The 21,283-nt window shown below is 45.0% G+C and overlaps 1 protein-coding gene across 1 annotated transcript in view; it reads right to left on the reverse strand.

Annotated features, from left to right (window-relative positions):
* pou2f2a (POU class 2 homeobox 2a) overlaps positions 1 to 2,686 on the reverse strand; it is a 117,079-nt gene extending 114,393 nt beyond the window's left edge. The window contains exon 1 of the mRNA XM_072448202.1: positions 2,520 to 2,686. Coding sequence (XP_072304303.1) covers positions 2,520 to 2,619 — 100 coding nt within the window. The 5' untranslated portion in view covers positions 2,620 to 2,686. The remainder of the gene's footprint in view (positions 1 to 2,519) is intronic.
* Between the last annotated feature and the right edge of the window lie 18,597 nt (positions 2,687 to 21,283).

The following is a 21,283-nucleotide window of genomic DNA, read 5'->3' on the forward strand; positions in this document are numbered from 1 at the left end:
TACAACTGGACATTAATATTTAAATGCGAGCGTTTAGCCGCCATCGCTCATTCACAAACGTCTCCTCTCCATTACACTCTCCCACATCCACACGCCGACGATTATGCCGTTCAAGTCGTTATATTAACATGCTCGTTCATTACCGTCCTCCTCCCCCCATCGTCCGTCCGTCCATTCATTTCTCTGGCTCTTTCATCCGCTCGACGTCGCCCTCTTTGGCTGTTTTATTAATCACTTGATGTTTGACCACTTTCCTCATGTTTAATTCATTCGCGCATCAGCGGCTCATTCACAACAACCGCCTCTGTTCTTCCTCTCCTTTAGTTTAATTTCTTTAAGGACCAGCAGACACTGACCCCTCTGCACCCACAGCACACCCCCACCCACCCTGCACCCCACCGCCACATACTTCAAATACAGCGGCTGCATTTGGTCATACGTCGCCTGTCACTGCCACACGCTCATTAAAAAAATCCCAACCGTTTTCGTTCTTTCTTTTTCTTTCCCCCCCCCCCCACATCTGTCGCCGGGGCATTTCCAGCCGCGGAGGTGGAGAGAGGAAGGAGCGGGAAAGACACACAGCAAAATGAGAGTCCACGCTTCAAGTTTAAAATGTGTAAAAAAGTCACAAGAGCTGATTGAGTTACGGTTAAATTACAGACAAATCCGAGACATAAAAGTGGGATACTGACCGTTGTAATGTTATTTAAAATCTATTTTATAATTATTTTCACGTGTAAACTGATTTCAATGTATGAGTTGAAAAAATAAGGCTGAATTTTCCAAAAAGCAGATGAAAAAACAAGAATTTCAACTGCTTTTCTTGTCAAGTTCACGTATCATTATTGCAAATTTTCTACACAAGTAGCCGATTAAAATGATTAGTAATGTCAATAAAACCTAATCTAAACTTGAAATAAAGATTATAAACGTTAAGATCTGCAAAGGAAATGGACAGACATTTGATGCATCGCTTAATTTCTTTGGAAAAGCGTTCATTTTTCAAACATAACGCCACAAATCTTCAACACATTTTGCTCAAACTAAACACGCGAAAGCTTTGGAGACAAAACAGGGAGTGTCACATTTCTCAAAAGCAAAAGCTGAAAAACTGTAACACCGTCTGTAAAAGCATCAAAAACACACCTTCCAAACACATCTTCCATTTTACTTTTACCAAAACAAATCCCTTTTAACCAACAACAGGGAGAAATAATTCAAATTCTCCGCACGAGTTGAATGAATGTCCAGAATTATTTAAATGAAATATCCCGAGGCTTTTATTAGCCCTGATACATGCTGCTTAAGGGAATCCACCAGGGACTCAGTGAGGCAGAGCTGCATCATATTATCATATTAATACATATTGAAGAGGACACGTCGCAGTCTTCCCCTAATTGAGTCTCCTTCTGTCATGGTGACCGACTCACCGCGAGGATCAAAATGTGAAAACAGCACAATGCGATATGGCAATTTTGTCATTTGACCAAATTAGACTTGCAGAATAAAGTTGAAAAATTCCCGGCATAAACATAAACATAAACACGTGCTCTTTCTTACACAGAGTTATTGGCACAAATAAGTAATGACATGTATTATAATTCATATGTTTGACAATTTAGTCATACATTTGGCAAAACAACAAGTTTAGCTGATGCTATTGTCGATAAAACGCGTTCACGCGTGTATTTTACAGGCTTAAATAACCAATTATGAACTGATTGTTGAATTGTGGATCGCATTCAGCAACTATACCATCGTTGTAATTATAAAATCGTCATTAAAATGTGTTCGTGGCTCTAGTTTGACAATGTCGTGGACCAAAAGTTGCCCTGGAACTTCCCCACCTCCCATTGAGTTCCTCGTCCCCGGATCAATAATTCCTGATCAATAGAGGACCATGAATATTGCCCCGAACCTGAGAAGCAACGGCAGAAAAAAGAAGACGAGGAGCTCTGGAGGTTTTTTTTGTTTTTTGAGGTGGAAGAAGAGCTAAAACTAAGAAAGACACAGCGGACACACTCAGACTTTCCACTAATTAAATGGAGCTACAGTTTGATGGCGGAGGGATTACAATGAGTCCAGGTAAGTGAAGGTGAAATGATGCTGCATTAAACACACAGCCTCATACTGCAGACTAAATTAACAAGGATGCATTTGAAACTATGAGGAGTTATGAGCATTTAAATGACGCGGGACGTGTTTTGTCGGGCACTTTTGCTCAACTGTAACGACGCTGGAGCATGCAAATTGTGCAAATGATGTGTACACGTGACACATTGTGACTGAAACGTGTGTGAAAATAATAAAACTGCGTTGCATTTGATTGTAAACTTAACTTTACACACGATTTGAACGCAAAACGTGTGCGTGACGATTAGAAAACGTAAAGAAAACGTGCTTTAATCTGTTAAATCGTGTCAGTTTTGTAACGTGCGTGCAGATGCTGTGCAGTGTCTTGTTAATTATTAAACTATTATGACTGTTTTATTGACACATTTTTGTGCAAAGACTCTTACCGGGGCTGGACCGCGGAGCCAGCGATGACTTGAGTCTCCACGCGCTGAAGTCGGACGCAGTTCTCTGAAAGACGAAGGGGACCGGCAGGGGGACAAACATGGTCCTCTGTCGACCGGGGGCCCGTCGGTGCTTATTTCTACTTTGCACTTAAGTCTTATCCCGTCGTCCTTTTTTTCTTCTTCTTTTTTTTCCCACGTCGTTCTTTGGCCTGTCTGCGGTTGCGTTGGTGACGGGAGGTATCGTGACACTTTGGGCTGGTTCTCTGGAGCTTTAACCTCTCATCCTTTGGAGAGAGCGCGCGCGCGTGAGACTGTGTGTGATGCGTGTGTGTCGTATTATTCTCTTCTTTTTTTTTGGTTTCTTTGGATGGATCGTACGTCCCTGGACTTGAAGAAGAAGAGGCTTTTGGATGGCTCTAGAGGTGCATCCTTGGACAAACTGACTCCATCCGACGTGCGTCCAGACGGCTGTGCGTAAAGGCGCGCCTCCCTTTCTCCTTCTTCCTCCGCGGCTTTGGTTTATCTTTGGCGCAAGAAAAAAACAAAACGTGTCCACATAGACGCGCGTGCTTCACCTGACGAGAGTGCGGGAAAAGAAGAAGAAGAAGAAAACGGGAAAAACGGAAAGTCTCACAAATCCTCTTTAGCGGTTGTTATTTTTTGGTAATAGATTTGGTTTCGTAGCATAGACGCGCTGGTGTTGTTGTTGTTGTTTCTTTTCTTTTTTTTGTCTTTGTTATTATTTTTCTTTGAGGATGATGAGCACAAAGCGCGATATTAACGGGAGAAATTTGCGTACGGGATAAATAATCAAATAGGCAAACTCCGCGGGGCTTTGCGCAGGCACCGCGCGGCTGGACTTTAGGCTCCTCCCTCGCCTCCCCTCGCGCTGCTGCTCGTCCCGGTCCCGTCTTCCTTCACCGCGGGTCACTAATTAAAGCCAAATCGATGGAGAAATGAATGAGAAAATCCATAGCAGTCCGTGTTTGCTCCACACAAGAACGGGAACGCGGGGGCCAGAAACGACTCGCCTCCTCTTCTTTTTTTTTTATTTTTTTTTTATCACGCTTCTTCTTCTCCTTCTTCTTCTACCTCTCTCCAGCAGCAGCAAGCTCGCGCCATTCGCCTCTTTTTTTTCTGTTTTCCCCTCCCTTCTTCGCCGTGCGTGGGTTTAATCTCTGTCCGTGCCCCTCGGTCCTCTCTGCCGGTGCTTTGGCTCGGGTTTGCGCGCTCCGCGGAAGGCGACGCCAGACGGAAGAGAGATCCAACCCCCTTTTTTCCGCGGACAGACCCCCCTGCTCCTTTTTTTACCCCCCTTTCGGCTCCGAGCGTTTCACCCTTTCTCCCTCTCTCTCTCTTTCTCCCTCTCTCTCTCTTTCTCTCTCTATCCATCTCCCCTCTTTTTCTATTCCCCACTACGCACGTGCACAGGCAAAGCAAGGCACGCACATACACTCTAGCACACACACACACACACGCACGCACGCACGCACGCACACACACTAACACACACGCACACACACACGCACACACACACACACGCGCACACACGCACACACTCTAACACACACACACACACACACACACACACACAGTAGTATCCGTTTCCAGGAGCAACAATGAGCCGTCCCGTTTCTAATTAAACGTGACAACTTTTCTGTGTTTTCTCCCACTTTGCGCTCCACAAACGTCGCGTTTGTACCGTATTGTCATCCAAAAGTGCTGTTGTATAAGACTATTTGCAGGTGTCGTTTGTGTTGTCCAATTGTCGCCACTGTGTCACTGTGTCACACCCGCACAGGCGCCACATTGTGACTAAACTAGGACTAAACCCGGTGCTGATTGGAACATGGAGGCCAGGGTTGAACCGGGACCAAGTCTGAATCAGAATTAAACTGGGCTCAAATCGAGGGCAATTAAGAACAAGCGTGAAACAAGCTCTAAATATTTCACTTTGCTCCAATAATCACGTTTTTTGCGCCTTTTCCAACCGCGCGTAATTTTCACTTTCTTGCAAAATCGCATGGATTTTAAAGCTCATCGTGTTTCCACTTTCATTCTTTATCTTGTCAGATCAGTTTTACTTCTGTGCATCAATGCATCATCACGTCGCAGCTCGATTACTGCGCGCCTGGACCTACCACGTCTTCATCACGCGGTCTTTTCGGCTTTAATTGTTTACATTTCCGTGCGCGCGTGCCCCCTGATCCCCCCCCTCCTTCACCCCGTATCCCCGCGCCCTAATCCGGTACAAGTCGCGGCTCATCCCCGCTCATTGATCCCCCTGATTACTCCATTATAATGAAGCCAATAATCAGATCATCGCGGCTCCGGGCGGATCGATCGGCCCCTCCCGCGCGCGCCCTCCGCCGAGGCGCGCGCGCGCTCTCACACACACGCACAGGATTCAAAAAAGCAGGTCGGACTTTGATGTATATTTCAGCAGGTGGATCCGTCCGCGCCGCGCCTCTCGTATAGATTTACCCACGCAAGGTCACGGGCGGGCGGCTGCACGCGGCGCCGTTCGCGGGGAAGGGAACGGAGAAGGCCCCGCGTGTCAGATCAATGCGCGCGTTGTGTCCGAGTGTGTGGGAATGTCACCGGGACGTGATGGATGAAAAGGGTTGAACAAGAAGGTTTAATTAATACAATATTTCTCCTTTTCACAGCAAACGTGCAGAAGATGAAAACACACAATAAGAGTGTGGCAGTTTATGATTATGAGCCAAATTATTATCTCAATATTTATCATAATATCAGGATAGTCAGATGATATTATGTCAGTCCAATTGAAATGTGTTAAAACGTGGATTTACACGTGTTATTTGATGTTTAACAATAAGACAAATGTGAAATGTCTGTAATATTAATCACAGAATGGCAGAAATATCACCTTATACATTTAATTGAAAGTTTACAACATATTGTTTTGATTTATTTCTTTTTAAAATTAGCTCTTTTTGTAGAATAGTTTTTAGAATTACGGTCATCTACTTAAAGTGACAAGCTAAAATGATAGAAATAGAAGGACAAGTTGATGAATATAGTTGGACATGGATAAATCAGCTTACAGAGAATAAATAAAATCAATAATTTTCAGTAGTTTTTTTTTTAATCAATCGTAATGAACAGTGGGAGATTAGAATAGGTGCCGACCCAGAGAGCAAGTGCAACCAAAACGTCTTAATTTCTTTGAGAGGATTAGATCCATGTAAATATTTAATGTTCTATAATTCAAGTGGCATCAATGTAAAGGTGGGACATTTTCTAAATAAGTGTCGCGAGGAACAAGGGCCTAATTGGACGTGAGTCGACCAAAAGCGGGACAGTTTGGTTTAGTCTGTGTTTTGTGACCTCTCTATAACATTCCCATATTCTCATACATTTGCTGTTCTATTCGCCGTGCGGCCAAACAACATTTGAAAAGGTGTCATTGGTTCCCTTCCACAGACAAGCTAAACATGTGTGAATTGGTTAAAGTGGTTTCAAGCCCAGCGATGGCGCCATTGTCCAGTGCTGACCTTTGCCCTTTGCACCGCAGCAGATGGGAGAGGCTTCCAGCGCCTCCATTAAAATACATTTGATCAAATGTTATGAATTCTCATTATTACAAGACATTTCTTTTGCTTAAATTCAATCTCAAAATTAATCTGTTTATTGATTATTCACTCAAAATGCCATGTCATTTTAATTTGTTACTGCGTCATTTTTATGTTTTTTATTGTTATAATAGAACCTTCAGTGTCTAAAACATACAATTATTGCATTTGGGAGGGCATCTGTTGCTAAATCTGCAGAATGATATGACTATGCACATTACAGAGGCAAATTATGGAAGGAAAAGCTGCAATGTTGTGACAAATACTAAAATGTAACTAAATTACAACAAAATCTATTGAACTAGAAAAAAAAATCTTTATTTTTTAGACAATATACTGTAATTTTAGCAGTATCTTTGATGTTACCACGTGGTCTTATACTAGTTCTGATTTTTAATTCAAGACTAGGGCTGCACGAGATATCAAAATAAAATAAAAAATGAACAGTGGAAAAAAAAAATTAAAAATAGCCTAAAATTAAGACTAATTTAGACCCAAAAAAAATGGATATCATCGTCACTAAAAACAGTAAATTTTTGTCAGATGGAGAACATTGGTGTTACTGCGATATATTTACTATGCAACAATATGAATTACTGCATCAGCCAATACTGCGATATCGATACTTTTGCCTCATATTGTGCAGCACTGATCTCAGGAAGAGTCACATTATGTCCCATTCGTGTGATTTGTCAGCATTTAACCAAACACGTACTCACTTCCGATACAGATTTTAGTATTGATCATTTTCTGGGAATCCATTTTGTTGACGCCGGTGCAATAATACCATGTGATTTTTGTGCTCGAATCACACCTCGCGGTCCAGTCCAGGGGAGCGAGTGCTGTCCGTCAGAGCAGCTTCGCATCCGGGGGTCAGCGTTCGAGCCTCCTCCGAGTGCGCGGGGTCAGCAGCCTGTGATGACCACCTACCCGCAAAAAAGATGCTAAAGTGCCGACTGGACATTAGCATTGGCCAGGAGCCCAGGGCCCTTCCATGCAGGGGCCATAATTGATCGATATCTTATTAACAGCTGAGTCTTGGCCGGGAGTGTATTCACGGAGAGGGGGAGAGAACAGGGAGAGAAAGAGAGGGAGAGAAAGGGAGCGACGAGCAGCGAGGTCGACGTTATTTTATTGACTGCGATATTTAGCGTATGGATTTTTCTATTTAAAAAAATCTATGCCGGTGATAATCTGGAGTGTTGATGCGCAAAGCAGATAGAGGCGTTCAGGAGAAAGGGAATAATAATGTGGGATACACAAATGGGAAGGACAAGCGAGGGAAAAGGGGAGACATTCGATAGAGCGGTGCGGTTCACTGGGAATTTAATCGAGATTCCGTCTTTGGAGCGCCAGTGATCGGGTTTTGGGGTCTTTTTTAATCGAGAAGTCTACGTCAGTGAAAGTGTGTGTGGTTTGGAGCAGAGTTCAGACTTTGATGAAAGAAATGAAATGTTAAATGACAAAATAAAATAGATGGGAAAATGGATACGAACTTGAGCGAATGCAAACAATTCATCAATAGTTTCAAAATTCGCTCATGTCAAACCTCACTTAAGGAAGGGAAGTTTTAGCTGCAAAGACGGTGAAAATTAGCCACATAACTCAAATATATGGGAGGCTGTGAGCGCGGGTGGAATGAAAAGAAACATAACGAGTCTATTAGCGCACATTAGCACGTCTGTAACGACACGGATCGGGCCGAGTCACTTTGTGCGACATCCTCCGAGACCCATAGAGCCCCATCTCCTCCTCCGCCGCGGCTCCTGATGTCATGTATGCATAAGCACACGTCACAGCACAAAGGGCCCTCACCCGCACATAAAACACCCCGCTACACTGACACAAGACAGGAGAGGGGGAGAGGAGCGAGGGAGGGAGGGGAGGAGAGGAGGAGGAGAGGGAAGAGAGAGAGGGGAGGATGGTGGAGGCCAGGGAGGAGACGAGGAGAGATGAGGCAAGGGAAGAGGACAAGAGGAGGGAAGGACGAGAAAAGGGAAGGAGAGAGCTGGAGAGGTGGAGAAGTGGGAGGAGAAGGGAAGATGAGACAAGGAAGGAGGAGAGAAGAGACAAGGAGGGAGGATAGTACAAGGAAGGAGGTGAGAGGAAGGAAATGGGAGGCAAGGAAAGAGTAGAGAAGAGACGAGGAGGGAGGATAGGACAAGGAAGGAGGTGAGAGGAAGGAAATAGGACGCAAGGAAAGAGGAGAGAGAGGGTGTGAGGAGGAAAAGAGAGGAGAGTAAAGGAAGGAGGAGAGAAGACGCGAGGAAGGAGAGATAGGACAAGGAAGGAGTTGAGAGGAAGGAAATGGGAGGCAAGGAAAGAGGAGAGAAGACACAAGGAAGGAGAGATAGAAGAGGGGAGAGGAAAGGAAGGAGGATGCAAGGAAGGAGGGGAGGAGGCTAGGAATAAGTAAACAAAGAGAAAGGAGACAAGGAAAAAGTAGAGGAGGGAGAGAGGAGGCGAGGGAAGAGGAGGTAAGGAGGGATTTGAGGAAGGAGGAGGCGAGGGGAGAGAAGACAAGGAGAGAGGAGGGAAGGAGTGAGGAAAGAAGAAGAGAGGAGACGAGGTGAAAAGTGGAGAAGCGGAAAAGAGGAAGGAGTTGAGGAAGGAGGAGACAAAAAAGGAAGAGAGGAGGATAAGAAAGAGGAGGCTAGGAAGGAAAGAGAGGGAAGGAGAGAGAAGACAAGGATGGAAGAGACCAGGACAGAGGTGGAGAAGAGGGAAGGAAGGAGCAAGGAGGCTAGGGAAGAGGACGCAAGGAGAGAGGAGGCGAGGAGAAGAGGAGAAGAGAAGCCTGAATTTGCAACCTTTTAAATAAGTTCAAATCGCTTTAATTAACAATATTATCTTGATTAACATTCATTTTCTCCCGTCATTTGCCAACAGACTAAATAGTTCTCGTTTTGATTTAATCTGCTACAAGATTTATTTCTTTATTCTAAGCGTAAAACTATTTATTCCGTTGGCAAATTGCGTCTTTTCCCTCCTCAAAACGCGCGCTAAAAATCACCATCAACACTCCCGAAACGCTAACTTACCGACCATCACAGAGGCGAGCGGAGGGCGAGGAGGGAGGGGGCGAGGAGGGAGGGAACGAGGAGGGAGGGAACGAGGAGGGAGGGAGCGGCGAAGGGGTCTCGAGCAGTGACCGCGTTGTCCGTCCGGAGCCCCCCTTTCCACAGATCAGGGCCTCGCGGAAGGGGAGAGAGGATCCCAAACTCAGACAAAAGCAATTATTTCTGGCGGAGTGTAGTGTGTTTTGTGCGCGGAAGGAAAGCAAAAAGGAAGGGATTTTTGACGGGGGGAGAAAAAGGTGAGGAATACAGCACACGAAGGGCCTCATCAAGAGCAATATGTTCCTCCCCCCCTACCCTGCTACCTGCGGAGGCGCTTTGTCCGACACGTTGGGATCACTGGCGGCGCCGCGGGGGGCCGGAGGAGACCAGAGACCGTGTGGGACGCGCCGGGGTCTCTAATGGGGGGGGAGAGGAAAACGTAACAGGAAGAAGAGTCGATGAAATGTACTTCGGTTTCCTCTACGGTGACGATGACATCGGGAAGTCGAGCGGTGCAGGTTGAGAAAGGGTCGGACGCGTCAGATGAAATGTATGTAACAGGAAGTACAATTGCAGGTCGAGTGTTACGATGAATATTGCTTTATTTCAGCTTTTCGGTGTCGATACAGAGCAAATCCCGGAGCGTGAGTTTGTGGGGAAATATATCGGTGAATTGAACTGAAATGTAAAAAGAGTTTGCCCGTTTTACAATAACTACGGCCTTTATTTAGTCGTTTGTTTCTTTAAAATTGTCAATGACCTGTTTGATTATTGGTGACAGAATTGTAAAAAGGGCCAAAGCAACAATTCACCATCATTAAAAGAAACAGTGCTTATTTTAAATGCTATTGACGAGTGCTAAAAGGCTAAACTGACTGAGAAACAACACATTTAAATAGTAAATACTTCAGTCAAATGGATTAAATGTTTCTGTTTGGTCGGTTCAACATTTAAACGGCGAGAATCACTTCATTTTGAACCGTCTTGATCCTTTTTTGTCTCAATTGAAGTCGCAGTATTAGACAAAATGTGGAGTAATCTAGTCAGAGGGAATATCTCCTTCCTCATTGATTTTCACCGTCTGAAAAATGATGGTTACACGTTTATGTTTCTTTCTGGGTTCAGAGCGCGGCCGCCGTGTCTGCCGGCCGTGCGCGGCGAGGAAGAGAGCGACTTCATCGTTAAATGGCGGTGTCATGTTGACAAACGAGCTGGTTGAATTAAATTCTCCCTCATCAATAACAAGGGGAGTCCAATCAATACCGGCTTACAATTATATCACTGGCTGCCACACACACACACACAGAACACACACACACACTGAATACACACACACACACTGAATACACACACACACACTGAATACACACACACACACACACACACTGAATACACACACAAACACGAGGATTCATTATGGGCCTAATAAAGCTTATAAAATATTCACAGACACACGACTCTCGCGCTAACGTAACAGTTTCTCATAAACAAGTGGAAGTGCTGGAAGGAAAGCGCTGCTCTTCTTTCTAACGGGGCAGTTTAGAGGCAGGACCGGCGCTTCCGACCCAGCGTTTTTGAGGAAACGGCGAGCGGGGCAATCGCGCCGTGGCTTTGACGCAGACGGACGGACGTTACGGGTTCTATTACCGAGAAACGTAACTCGGAAGAAGTCTGAGGGATGTTGAAACGCAAGAAATGACCAGATGATGTAACAATCGGATGTACAGTATTCATGGGATATGTTTTCCAAGACTTTTTCCCAGTCTAATTACCGTATTTTCCGGACTATAAGGCTGAGCAAAATAATATGTCTGTTTGCCGTAACCCGACCGACCCGGGATAAAACTAGCCGACTGAAACACAAATATCAGCATTTTGTCAAAATGACGCCAAATTATTTTATTTGACTAATATTTCGCCGACTCACCGACCATACTTTCCAAAAGCGCTGTGATGATTTTATTGCGCTGGTGAACTTATTTTTCATCCCAAAGGACGAAGAACGCATTGCGCAGCGCATATATATTTTTGGTCCTCCATATACTTCTGTATGAAACTGGCCTTGCCACCGCTCATGCCGTTCTGCATCATGGTGTGGCTTCATGTTAAATTTGAACTGCGCTTTGCATTCTGGGAGGGAAACACGCCCTGCAGCGTCATCACAAAAAACATGGCGGCGCCCGTGTCCACCGCATGTTCCCCCCGCTCGCCGTCGCCAAAATAAAGGATAACGACGTACAAAAGGTCGATTGAAATATCTTAAAATCGGGAGATTTAATATCCCGATCGGGTTGATCGAGACGTTTTCCGTCATTGACTGTTGAAGCCTGACCCCTGGACTGTTGAAGCCTGACCCATGGACTGTTGAAGCCTGACCCCTGGACTGTTGAAGCCTGACCCATGGACTGTTGAAGTCTTACCCATGGACTGTTGAAGTCTGACCCCTGGACTGTTGAAGCCTGACCCTGGACTGTTGAAGTCTGAACCCTGGACTGTTGAAGCCTGACCCATGGACTGTTGAAGTCTGACCCCTGGACTGTTGAAGCCTGACCCATGGACTGTTGAAGCCTGACCCATGGACTGTTGAAGTCTGAACCCTGGACTGTTGAAGCCTGACCCGTGGACTGTTGAAGTCTGAACCCTGGACTGTTGAAGCCTGACCCATGGACTGTTGAAGCCTGACCCATGGACTGTTGAAGTCTGACCCCTGGACGGTTGAAGCCTGACCCATGGACTGTTGAAGTCTGACCCATGGACTGTTGAAGTCTGACCCCTGGACTGTTGAAGCCTGACCCGTGGACTGTTGAAGTCTGAACCCTGGACTGTTGAAGCCTGACCCATGGACTGTTGAAGCCTGACCCATGGACTGTTGAAGTCTGACCCCTGGACTGTTGAAGTCTGACCCCTGGACTGTTGAAGTCTGACCCCTGGACTGTTGAAGCCTGACCCATGGACTGTTGAAGTCTGACCCCTGGACTGTTGAAGCCTGACCCATGGACTGTTGAAGTCTGACCCATGGACTGTTGAAGCCTGACCCATGGACTGTTGAAGCCTGACCCATGGATTGTTGAAGCCTGACCCATGGACTGTTGAAGCCTGACCCCTGGACTGTTGAAGCCTGACCCCAGGACTGTTGAAGCCTGACCCCTGGACTGTTGAAGCCTGACCCATGGACTGTTGAAACATTACCCCTGGACTGTTGAAGTCTGACCCCTGGACTGTTGAAGCCTGACCCCTGGACTGTTGAAGCCTGACCCCTGGACTGTTGAAGTCTGACCCCTGGACTGTTGAAGCCTGACCCCTGGACTGTTGAAGCCTGACCCCTTGACTGTTGAAGCCTGACCCCTGGACTGTTGAAGCCTGACCCCTGGACTGTTGAAGCCTGACCCCTGGCGGTCACTCAGAGTCAAAAAATTGTGACGATTTGGATCTTTTTTTTTTCTGCCTTCAAAGTAAAAAAAAAAAGAGAATCTGTACTTTTATATACTGATATTATTTGTTATTTTCACACTTGTAACCGGATTTCATCCTCCAGTGCAACTTATAAATGTTTTGCGCGACTTATACCCCGATTTCTCATCATTCTGAAACCCATCGCTGTATCGCCCACTGTTGCTAAGTTATACAGATAGAGGTACAGATCTACAACGTATTCGAGCGTAGTTGTTTTCCAAAATAGAAAAACATTTCAATAATATCGTGATTATCGTTCTGAAGATACGTGGATCCTTCGTTTGTGATCCATTTTACAGACATTTCACACATTTGTCTGATAGTTAAACCACAACTTATACATTTAAAGACATGTTTTAATACATTTATGTTGGATTGACACAACATCGTCTGACTATCGTTATCGGGATACTCAATATTCCTTCGTCGTCAACATCTCAAGTTGTACTGACGATGACGATTATAAATACACGGGTGATTATTTGAACAGGTTTGGAGGTTTTCTGAAATGCTCTGTGGGTTTTGACGGAGGGAAAACAAATGAAAGTGGCCGGAGCCGAGCTAAAATAAGAGTCTGGCACCACGACGCCACCAGCGCCGCAGGGATGGACCTTCCAGGCTTCCATACATCACGTTACACTGCTCTGCACTAGTCTATACGTCAACGCTATCTACATTTGGCGTTTGGCTTCTCTACCACGACAACAAAACACCTAATAAGAGAGGCTGTCTTGTGACCAGAGGGTTGCCGGTTCAGTCCCAGCCCCAGCTCATGCGGTGTTATTGTGTATTAAAGGAGCTGTGTACTACGAGGACTGCGTATCGTCTAATACCTCGCGATGCAATATGTGTCCCGATGCACGACACAAATCCTGATACTCGGAACTTGATACGATACTTGTCCCTATTCACGGATATCCCTTAAAACCGGTGTTAGAAGTTGACTAAAATGATGTAACGATTATGTAAGAATAATAAAATGTAGTCCTTAATCTTAGGACAGTTGTACTCTGATAATAAATCACATTTTCAGCGTTCTGAAGGTTCAGAAGCGTTGAACTCAACCAATTATAACGGCTTTATGTTTTTTTTTTTTAAATCATCATGATATGCATCTCTGTACTGCCAAGAAGTCCGTCACGATGTATATCACGATAGATATATTGAGCACAGGCCGACTTGGGGTGAAAATGAGATTGTCGTGCCTCGTCTGCATCAAACCAGAGCGTGCTGTTAGCCTGTTAGCCGCTCTTAGCTGTTGCTAGCTTTACCGTGACTGTAAACTCTACTCCGGGCTCTGAAAGCTGTGAAAGGCGCTTACACACCCGTCGCTGTGACTGATGACGACGCTCGGAACACGCGTTTTGTACATTTGGTCCATAACAAACTGTTTAAAATGAATCTGCGCTTTATTTTTCACGTTTCAGAGACGGTAAACATCAGCTACAGCGCCTTTAGCGTAGTCCACATTATGTCTGGTGGTGACTTCCTCTCCTGCGCGGCATCCATGATGTCTTGCTTTGTAAATTAAAAGCGTGACCTTATCATTTTATTGAGACAGTAACACATACTTGACCCTCCTCTACATCGGGCATAATGACGTAATATCCATCTTTCCGCACTCTCGTCTTTGGCCCGGAGTCTCTGCTGCTCGCGGAGTCAGACTAAGTAATCAATGCCGACAGATTGTCAATAGGCCAGTCCAGAGCTGCCAATAGCTCTCCAACACGTCCATTATTCCTCTTAAGGCCGCAGAGGACAAACAGACAGGGTAAAACACCGCGCTGTCAATTCACATCTTGATACGATCACCGCGACGATCAATGCGCCTGCTTACAGCTCGTGAGCCTCGAGAGCCAAAGGGAAATCAGATCGGAAAGACCGGTCTCCTTCGCTTTGACTGGCCAAGGATTTGCTCTGCATTCGTCGTTACTTCATATTGTACAGTACTTTTGTGTGAAATGCAGAATTCTTCATCCTTTGATTCGCCGTCTTCTGAGTGGGTTTCATGGGAGGAGATATTTATGGAAAAATAGTGTCGTCTATAATGAAAACGATATAAATTATAGTTAATTCTGCACTTTTGTGGGTCATTTTATGGTTCGTTCCTCGTTTTTTGCGACGCTTGAATCTCGACCAAGACATTTGCAAGAACAATTGAGCACATTCCGGATGAAATGGTCAAATTGTTCAAATATAAACGATATATTGAGATTTTCATTTACGTTAACATTGCACACACTTGGAGTCCAGTCCTTGATGATCGCCGCTGTCCCAGTCCTGCCCTTTTTTTAGTTATTGACATTTTCGCTGCAGCCAAATGTGCATTCCACTGGTATCCATCAATCATCTCCATCGCCGGAGCCCTACTTACGAATTTGTTTCGAATTGACGGCAGCTGCGGGCTAAATGCTACCGCCATGCTAGCGCCGTCTGCTTCATTTTTACATCTACAGAACAATCCGCTTACTTTTCTGAGGCTACTTGAATTAAGTTAAGTGCTTAAAATACACACAAATCGCAGGGAAACGTATGAGAAGAGAGAAAATGTCTCCTCCACGACCGGACCAAGTGTGGACATGATCGATTGTTCTGGTTGTGAGTCCAATCGACCCAGAGCAGCACATGAAAGTAGCCTTCCACCACCGAGTCTGGAGTGAGGAAATATTATAAAGGACGCTGAAGGTTTGAAAAGCGCTTTCTAATGCATTATTATGAGATACTCGAACAAAGCTCATGGTGTTCCCAACATGGAGTGCACCTGAACCTTCCTCTTAACCATAAATTACAAGTAAACGAGCCACAAAAGCCAGGCTCACGATCTTTCACGATACATGCACGATAGTAAACCCATCTCATTATCGGATTTGACGTGTAAACGGGTAAAGAACAGCAGGTCAATAGTACGTTTGTGCCGTTTATTACAGTCAAACGCACACTCCTGTAAAGAAGCACATTCTAGTTAGATCCATGTTAGGAAAGGCTCTACAGAGAAAATAAATTAACTTTTATAAATTTATGAGCGCACAGTTCTCAGACAATGCGATTTATCCCCCACTGGCTCCTAAAACATAATGATCCAGAAGTGAGACCAATGTATTATTTAGCGGCACCACCAGTCATAACTGTAAACTACACTGTGCTTTATTTTATTCTTTTACTTTCTATGAGGTTCATCCCACCTGGGGTCGCCGAAATATTCCGTCTCGTTCTGTGATTTACATATCCATTTAATTAAGATCAAGTTTTCCTTCATTTTCTATTCGAGCTCTGGACTGGTCGTGTTTATTTTCAGTACGGTCACACGTATTTTGAATTCTTGTTAATTTTTAAAGACATATTATGCTTCCTTGGTAGGTATTAAATGTTTTACTATGTGATTTTACATTTTGTTCATTGTAAACTGTAATATTTATCTTAAAACGACAGCAGAATTTAGTTTAAACATATTTATGGTTGAAAAAATGGCTATGTGACATTTTTTTTAACCCTACATCCACGACCTAGAGTCTAATGAGTCTGTATATATTTAAATAATCTCAAGAAAGTACAGAGTTGTGGGCGGAGATAGGTGGTAGGTGAAAATAGACACACAATCACGACAATAAAAACGTGCTCGAAACAATTGAAATAGTTTAAGTTGTAGAAACTGGGGAAATCCATGAGCCGAGCGATTTTGGAATTGTATCTAATTACAATTTTATCTATTTTAATTTATTTTATTTATTATTTATTATTATTGTTTTGAAGGATTCTGTTTTATGTTCAGGTTTCAAAGACGCACGTTTGAGGAAAGATAAACTGCAATACTGACACGCGCCACACGTTTCAAAACACGTTTGTGCAGGTTTAAACTACTTACTACTTTACAATACTTCATACATCTGCGTCGTTACTGCGCGCTGGCTCGTCGCGGTCTCTAAGCCGGTCAATGCCATACTGTGGAACATTCCGGTCGTATCCAAAGTGTGTTCAGAGGGCAAAGTAGAAATATGAGTTATTCTGGTGCCGAAAATTTGAATCATCATTAATGGATTTTACAAAAGTCAACGGAGTCAGAATATGTCAGAATGTTTCCCTGTTGCTCATTGGTCAATTTATCTGACACATTTGAGGGCAACTTTTTGAAGCTTGTTTCATGATCACGCAATTTATTTAGCTTTAAATGTTTTGACAAGCATTTTGAACTGCTTTTTGTACCGTATTTTCCAGACTATAAGTCGCACCCTTTTTCATAGTTTTTGCCGTTTATACTGCCGTTTGTGCGACTTATACTCCAGTGCGACTTACATATGTTTTTTCCTTCTCTATTATGCATTTTTTGGCTGGTGCGACTTGTACTCCGGAAAATACGGTAATATAAATACATTTTGATTGACTGACTGATATATATTTAGAGATCAACATGGATGTATGAACGTGGAGCCCCAATAGTTCATCTTCTGAGGGCCAAATAAAAGCAGCATTAGTTAGGAGTGTTTAAAAAAAACGCTGGGTCCTACATGTTGATGAAGAGTCTGGATCAGCAGTAGAAGATCAGTTTCTATTAAGCCCTTTTAGATAGAGATAGACATATCCTCAATTCACCAGCACAGGCCGATATTTTGACCAGCTTCCTAAAGAATACACATAAAGCTTTATTTTAAAACGCTTTAGTGCGAACGGGGCGCTGCACTACTGCATTGGCAGAGCTCATCAACCACTGGTTTCTCTGGATTCTAAACTATCAGGAACAAAACGAGAGGTATACAGTAAAACACGTGTAAAATAATCCTCTACAAATGTGTAAAAGTGGCACTAAACGTCCTCTTTATCGTTGAAACGGCCGCGCAATTGCGACACTGCGAAGCATCCCGTGGTTCCCGGCCGTAATAGAAAGTTATGTCATGTGGACTCTGCACCACCCATTCAAACTTCCAGCAGCCGGCCCGTCTCCCTCGTTTCTCCCTCGTTTCCCCCTCCGTGCGCTGCTGCGGGGCCCGGGGAGCGGTTAAACATTTTTCTTCCTTCTTAATTGTTTTGACTTGTGGCATTGGCATCCCGATTAGGCCCCATCGATCCCCCACCGCTAAGTGCATTGATTTCCACATTTCTCATTGATCCCGGCTTCTAAATCTACCCACACACGACTCTCTCTGGCGGTGTCGGCCTCTTTGTGAATACATGTGCAACACTTCGACCCGACTGTGTTTTAGAGACACACGCCGGGCGCGGAGGAGGAAGAGGCGGAGGGCGAACACGGGCGAGAAAAGCGTCTTTACTTTCAGACTGAAACGTATCCGTCTGACCTCATGTGTTTTTCAAAGATCACACAGGTTTTTCAAAGGCCGTCTGGGGGAAGGCTGTTGTGGTGGACCAGCGGCAGGAGTGTATTTTCGTCCAAATGATATTACTCGAGTACAAACAGAAGTCATTGATTCTCGTCTTAAGAAGTAATGTCGCGAAATACTTTGTTAAAACAGCATCGACGACGACAGAAAAGGCAAAAAATTTGACGTTTTGAAGAGGCCAGACTGAGATGATTTGGATGTATACAGTAAATGATGAGTAAAACGATGCAGAGGAGACAGCGAGAGGGCAAGAGGAAGACCAAAGAGGAGGGTCATGGATGTAGTGAAAGGCTGGATTGCTTTACTTTACGCTACGTCCTCCCAAACTGTAGTTCCCATGTCGCTCTGGTGTTGGCTTTTCAATTAACTGTAAAATAATTGAAATGTGTTCGGCAAAAAATGTGTGACTCGAAAATTGACCCTAGTGAATGAATGTGAGAGTGAATAGCTGTCTGTAATGTCTATGTCTCTGTGTTAGTCCTGTGACAAGTTGGCCACTGTCCAGGTTGTACCCCGCCTAAGGCCCGAAATCACTGGGATCGGCTCCAGTCACCCGCGACCCCGAAAGGGAACAAGCGGTAGAAAATGGATGGATGGAACAATTGAGAAATACTTCATATTTATTGTAAGATTTACCGGTTGTATTGCTTTAGTCATTGTCTTTCATATTGACAGTTTGAACTATAGACTGTAACAATAAGAAAAAGAACATTTTGGCTAATTATACTGCCTTATTCTTGTTGAAATGTGCAAATCTAACCGTCCGGCACTGTTAAAAGGGGAACTATGGCCTTGTTTCCATGGGGCAGGGGCAGTGTTTCCACAAAGTAGCATCAAACATCTCTAAAACAGCATAAACATACCATTACTTCCAATTCCCGACTTCCTACTCCACCCCGTGCATCGAAAGCGTCGATAAGTCCACTCGCCGATGTCGTCGCTTGAACGTCGCGCAAACAGACTTGGAACCATCTCATAACAGCCACTGACCTCAGCTCTGCAGCCCCGTCTCTTCATATTTGTATGTGTTAAGGGAAGAGCAGGCCAGGTTGATCCAGGGGCCAATCGATAGCAGCAGGCAGCGGGTCGACCTCGGGGCCCCCCCTCGCGGGCTCCTCTGGCCTCTCCGGAAATCAATGCAGCGGGGCCAATAACTCAGGACGCCGTGTGGATTAGTGAACTGTCAACTAATCAGAGAGTTAGTGAACGTGACACAGCGCCTATTAACCTATTGATACGGCGGGCGGATGGACGGGGCGCGGGGCCCGAGCGCGCGGCGTGTGGAGGCATCGACGGAACAGACGGGTGTTCACAGAGGCGGGCCCCGAAGGCATCCGCGAGCGCGCGCCGTCGGTTTGAATGCAAAGCTCACGAGGCGCTGCGATTTATGCAAAAATAGTGAGATTATGATTTCAAGACAGCGTTGTGCATTTTACTGCTGCATAGTAATAATGTAGGACACACGAGGATCATATTTTACACATTTAAAATCCTGCGGGGGTCATGGATTCTGAATCCTGCGGGGGTCACGTGTCTGAATCCTGCGGGGGTCACGGAGTCTGAATCCTGCGGGGGTCACGGAGACTGAATCCTGCGGGGGTCACGGAGACTGAATCCTGCGGGGGTCACGGAGACTGAATCCTGCGGGGGTCACGGAGTCTGAATCCTGCGGGGGTCACGGAGTCTGAATCCTGCGGGGGTCACGGAGTCTGAATCCAGCGAGGGTCACGGAGTCTGAATCCAGCGGGGGTCACGGAGTCTGAATCCTGCGGGGGTCACGTGTCTGAATCCTGCGGGGGTCACGGAGTCTGAATCCAGCGAGGGTCACGGAGTCTGAATCCAGCGGGGGTCACGGAGTCTGAATCCTGCGGGGGTCACGTGTCTGAATCCTGCGGGGGTCACGTGTCTGAATCCTGCGGGGGTCACGGAGTCTGAATCCAGCGAGGGTCACGGAGTCTGAATCCTGCGGGGGTCACGGAGACTGAATCCTGCGGGGGTCACGGAGTCTGAATCCTGCGGGGGTCACGGAGTCTGAATCCTGCGGGGGTCACGGAGTCTGAATCCTGCGGGGGTCACGGAGTCTGAATCCTGCGGGGGTCACGTGTCTGAATCCTGCGGGGGTCACGGAGCCAGCCGTGTATCGGGGGTCGAGCACTAGCGTCTTGATTTTAGTAGAGAATAATATTACAAAAACACGGCTGAATCACTAATACAACTTCTCAGTCTCCTTTGGTTTTGTAATCGATCGACTGAAATACTTGTAGCATCTACTACAACTACTACCACCATTTCACAATAAATAAGGTACAATTTAAACCGGTGAGTGAATGAAAGCCTAATAGCATAATATATATATATATATATATATATATATATATATATATATATATATATATATATATATATATATATATATATATATTATGGAGTGAGAACAGTCTTATTGTCACTATGTCATGCAGTAGTTTAGCACTTACAGTATAATGGACATATTTGATATATGCTATGCTATATATGACATTTTCTAAACTGGGAAATGGGCACATTCATGTAGCACTTTTCTACCTCTAATGGGCACTTAAAGCACTTTACGTCAAGAACCGCTGCGCGCAGTCACACAGTAGTTGTACACACACTAAGTACACAACATATATATTCACCTGTGGGATTCAGATCAGTGGACGAGCTCGCCACTGGAGACGTTTGAAGTGTCGAGTTTGTGTCCGAGTCAGTTACCGCTATATCTCACTTAATCGTCACATGCCGTCGCCGATCTCTGCCGTTAGATAGTCAAGGAAAACGGAAAATGAAGAGGGCTGGTACTTCAAGAAGACAGAAGTGACACTTGCGAGCGACAACTTGCCACGATAGACGTTTGTGGACATTTCCCGGACCAGACCTCAGACCTCAGAGAGTACGACTTTGTGTGCGGGTGAGGGACTGTTGGGGCGGATATGTAGTACGCTAAAGTTACATAGTGCACCTTTAATCATACATTATACACTACTTCTATAATACTTTTACAGAAATGTGGAGAGAAATATACTGCGGAAACGATCCCAACGCCATAAAACACCAAAGAAGAAGAAAAAGAAGTCGTCACGGCGCTGGACAAACTCAGAGACAGCCAAACGGACGCATGGGGGAGGCGGGACATGCGGAAGACCAATGAGAGCTGCGCGTGTAGCAATCAGAGTATTGCTTTCGGTTTTTAAGAATGAAAATACTTTATGTATTATTAGCTGCAGACAGTGTCACAGCGGTCTCATTTTGTGCTGCGTTTACTGTGGGACAACACAAAAAGTCAGGCTTTAATCATATCT

Source organism: Eucyclogobius newberryi, unplaced genomic scaffold (assembly GCF_026437365.1).
Source record: "Eucyclogobius newberryi isolate DKJ021-1_F unplaced genomic scaffold, fEucNew1.0.hap1 SCAF_16, whole genome shotgun sequence".
Lineage (NCBI taxonomy): Eukaryota > Metazoa > Chordata > Actinopteri > Gobiiformes > Gobiidae > Eucyclogobius > Eucyclogobius newberryi.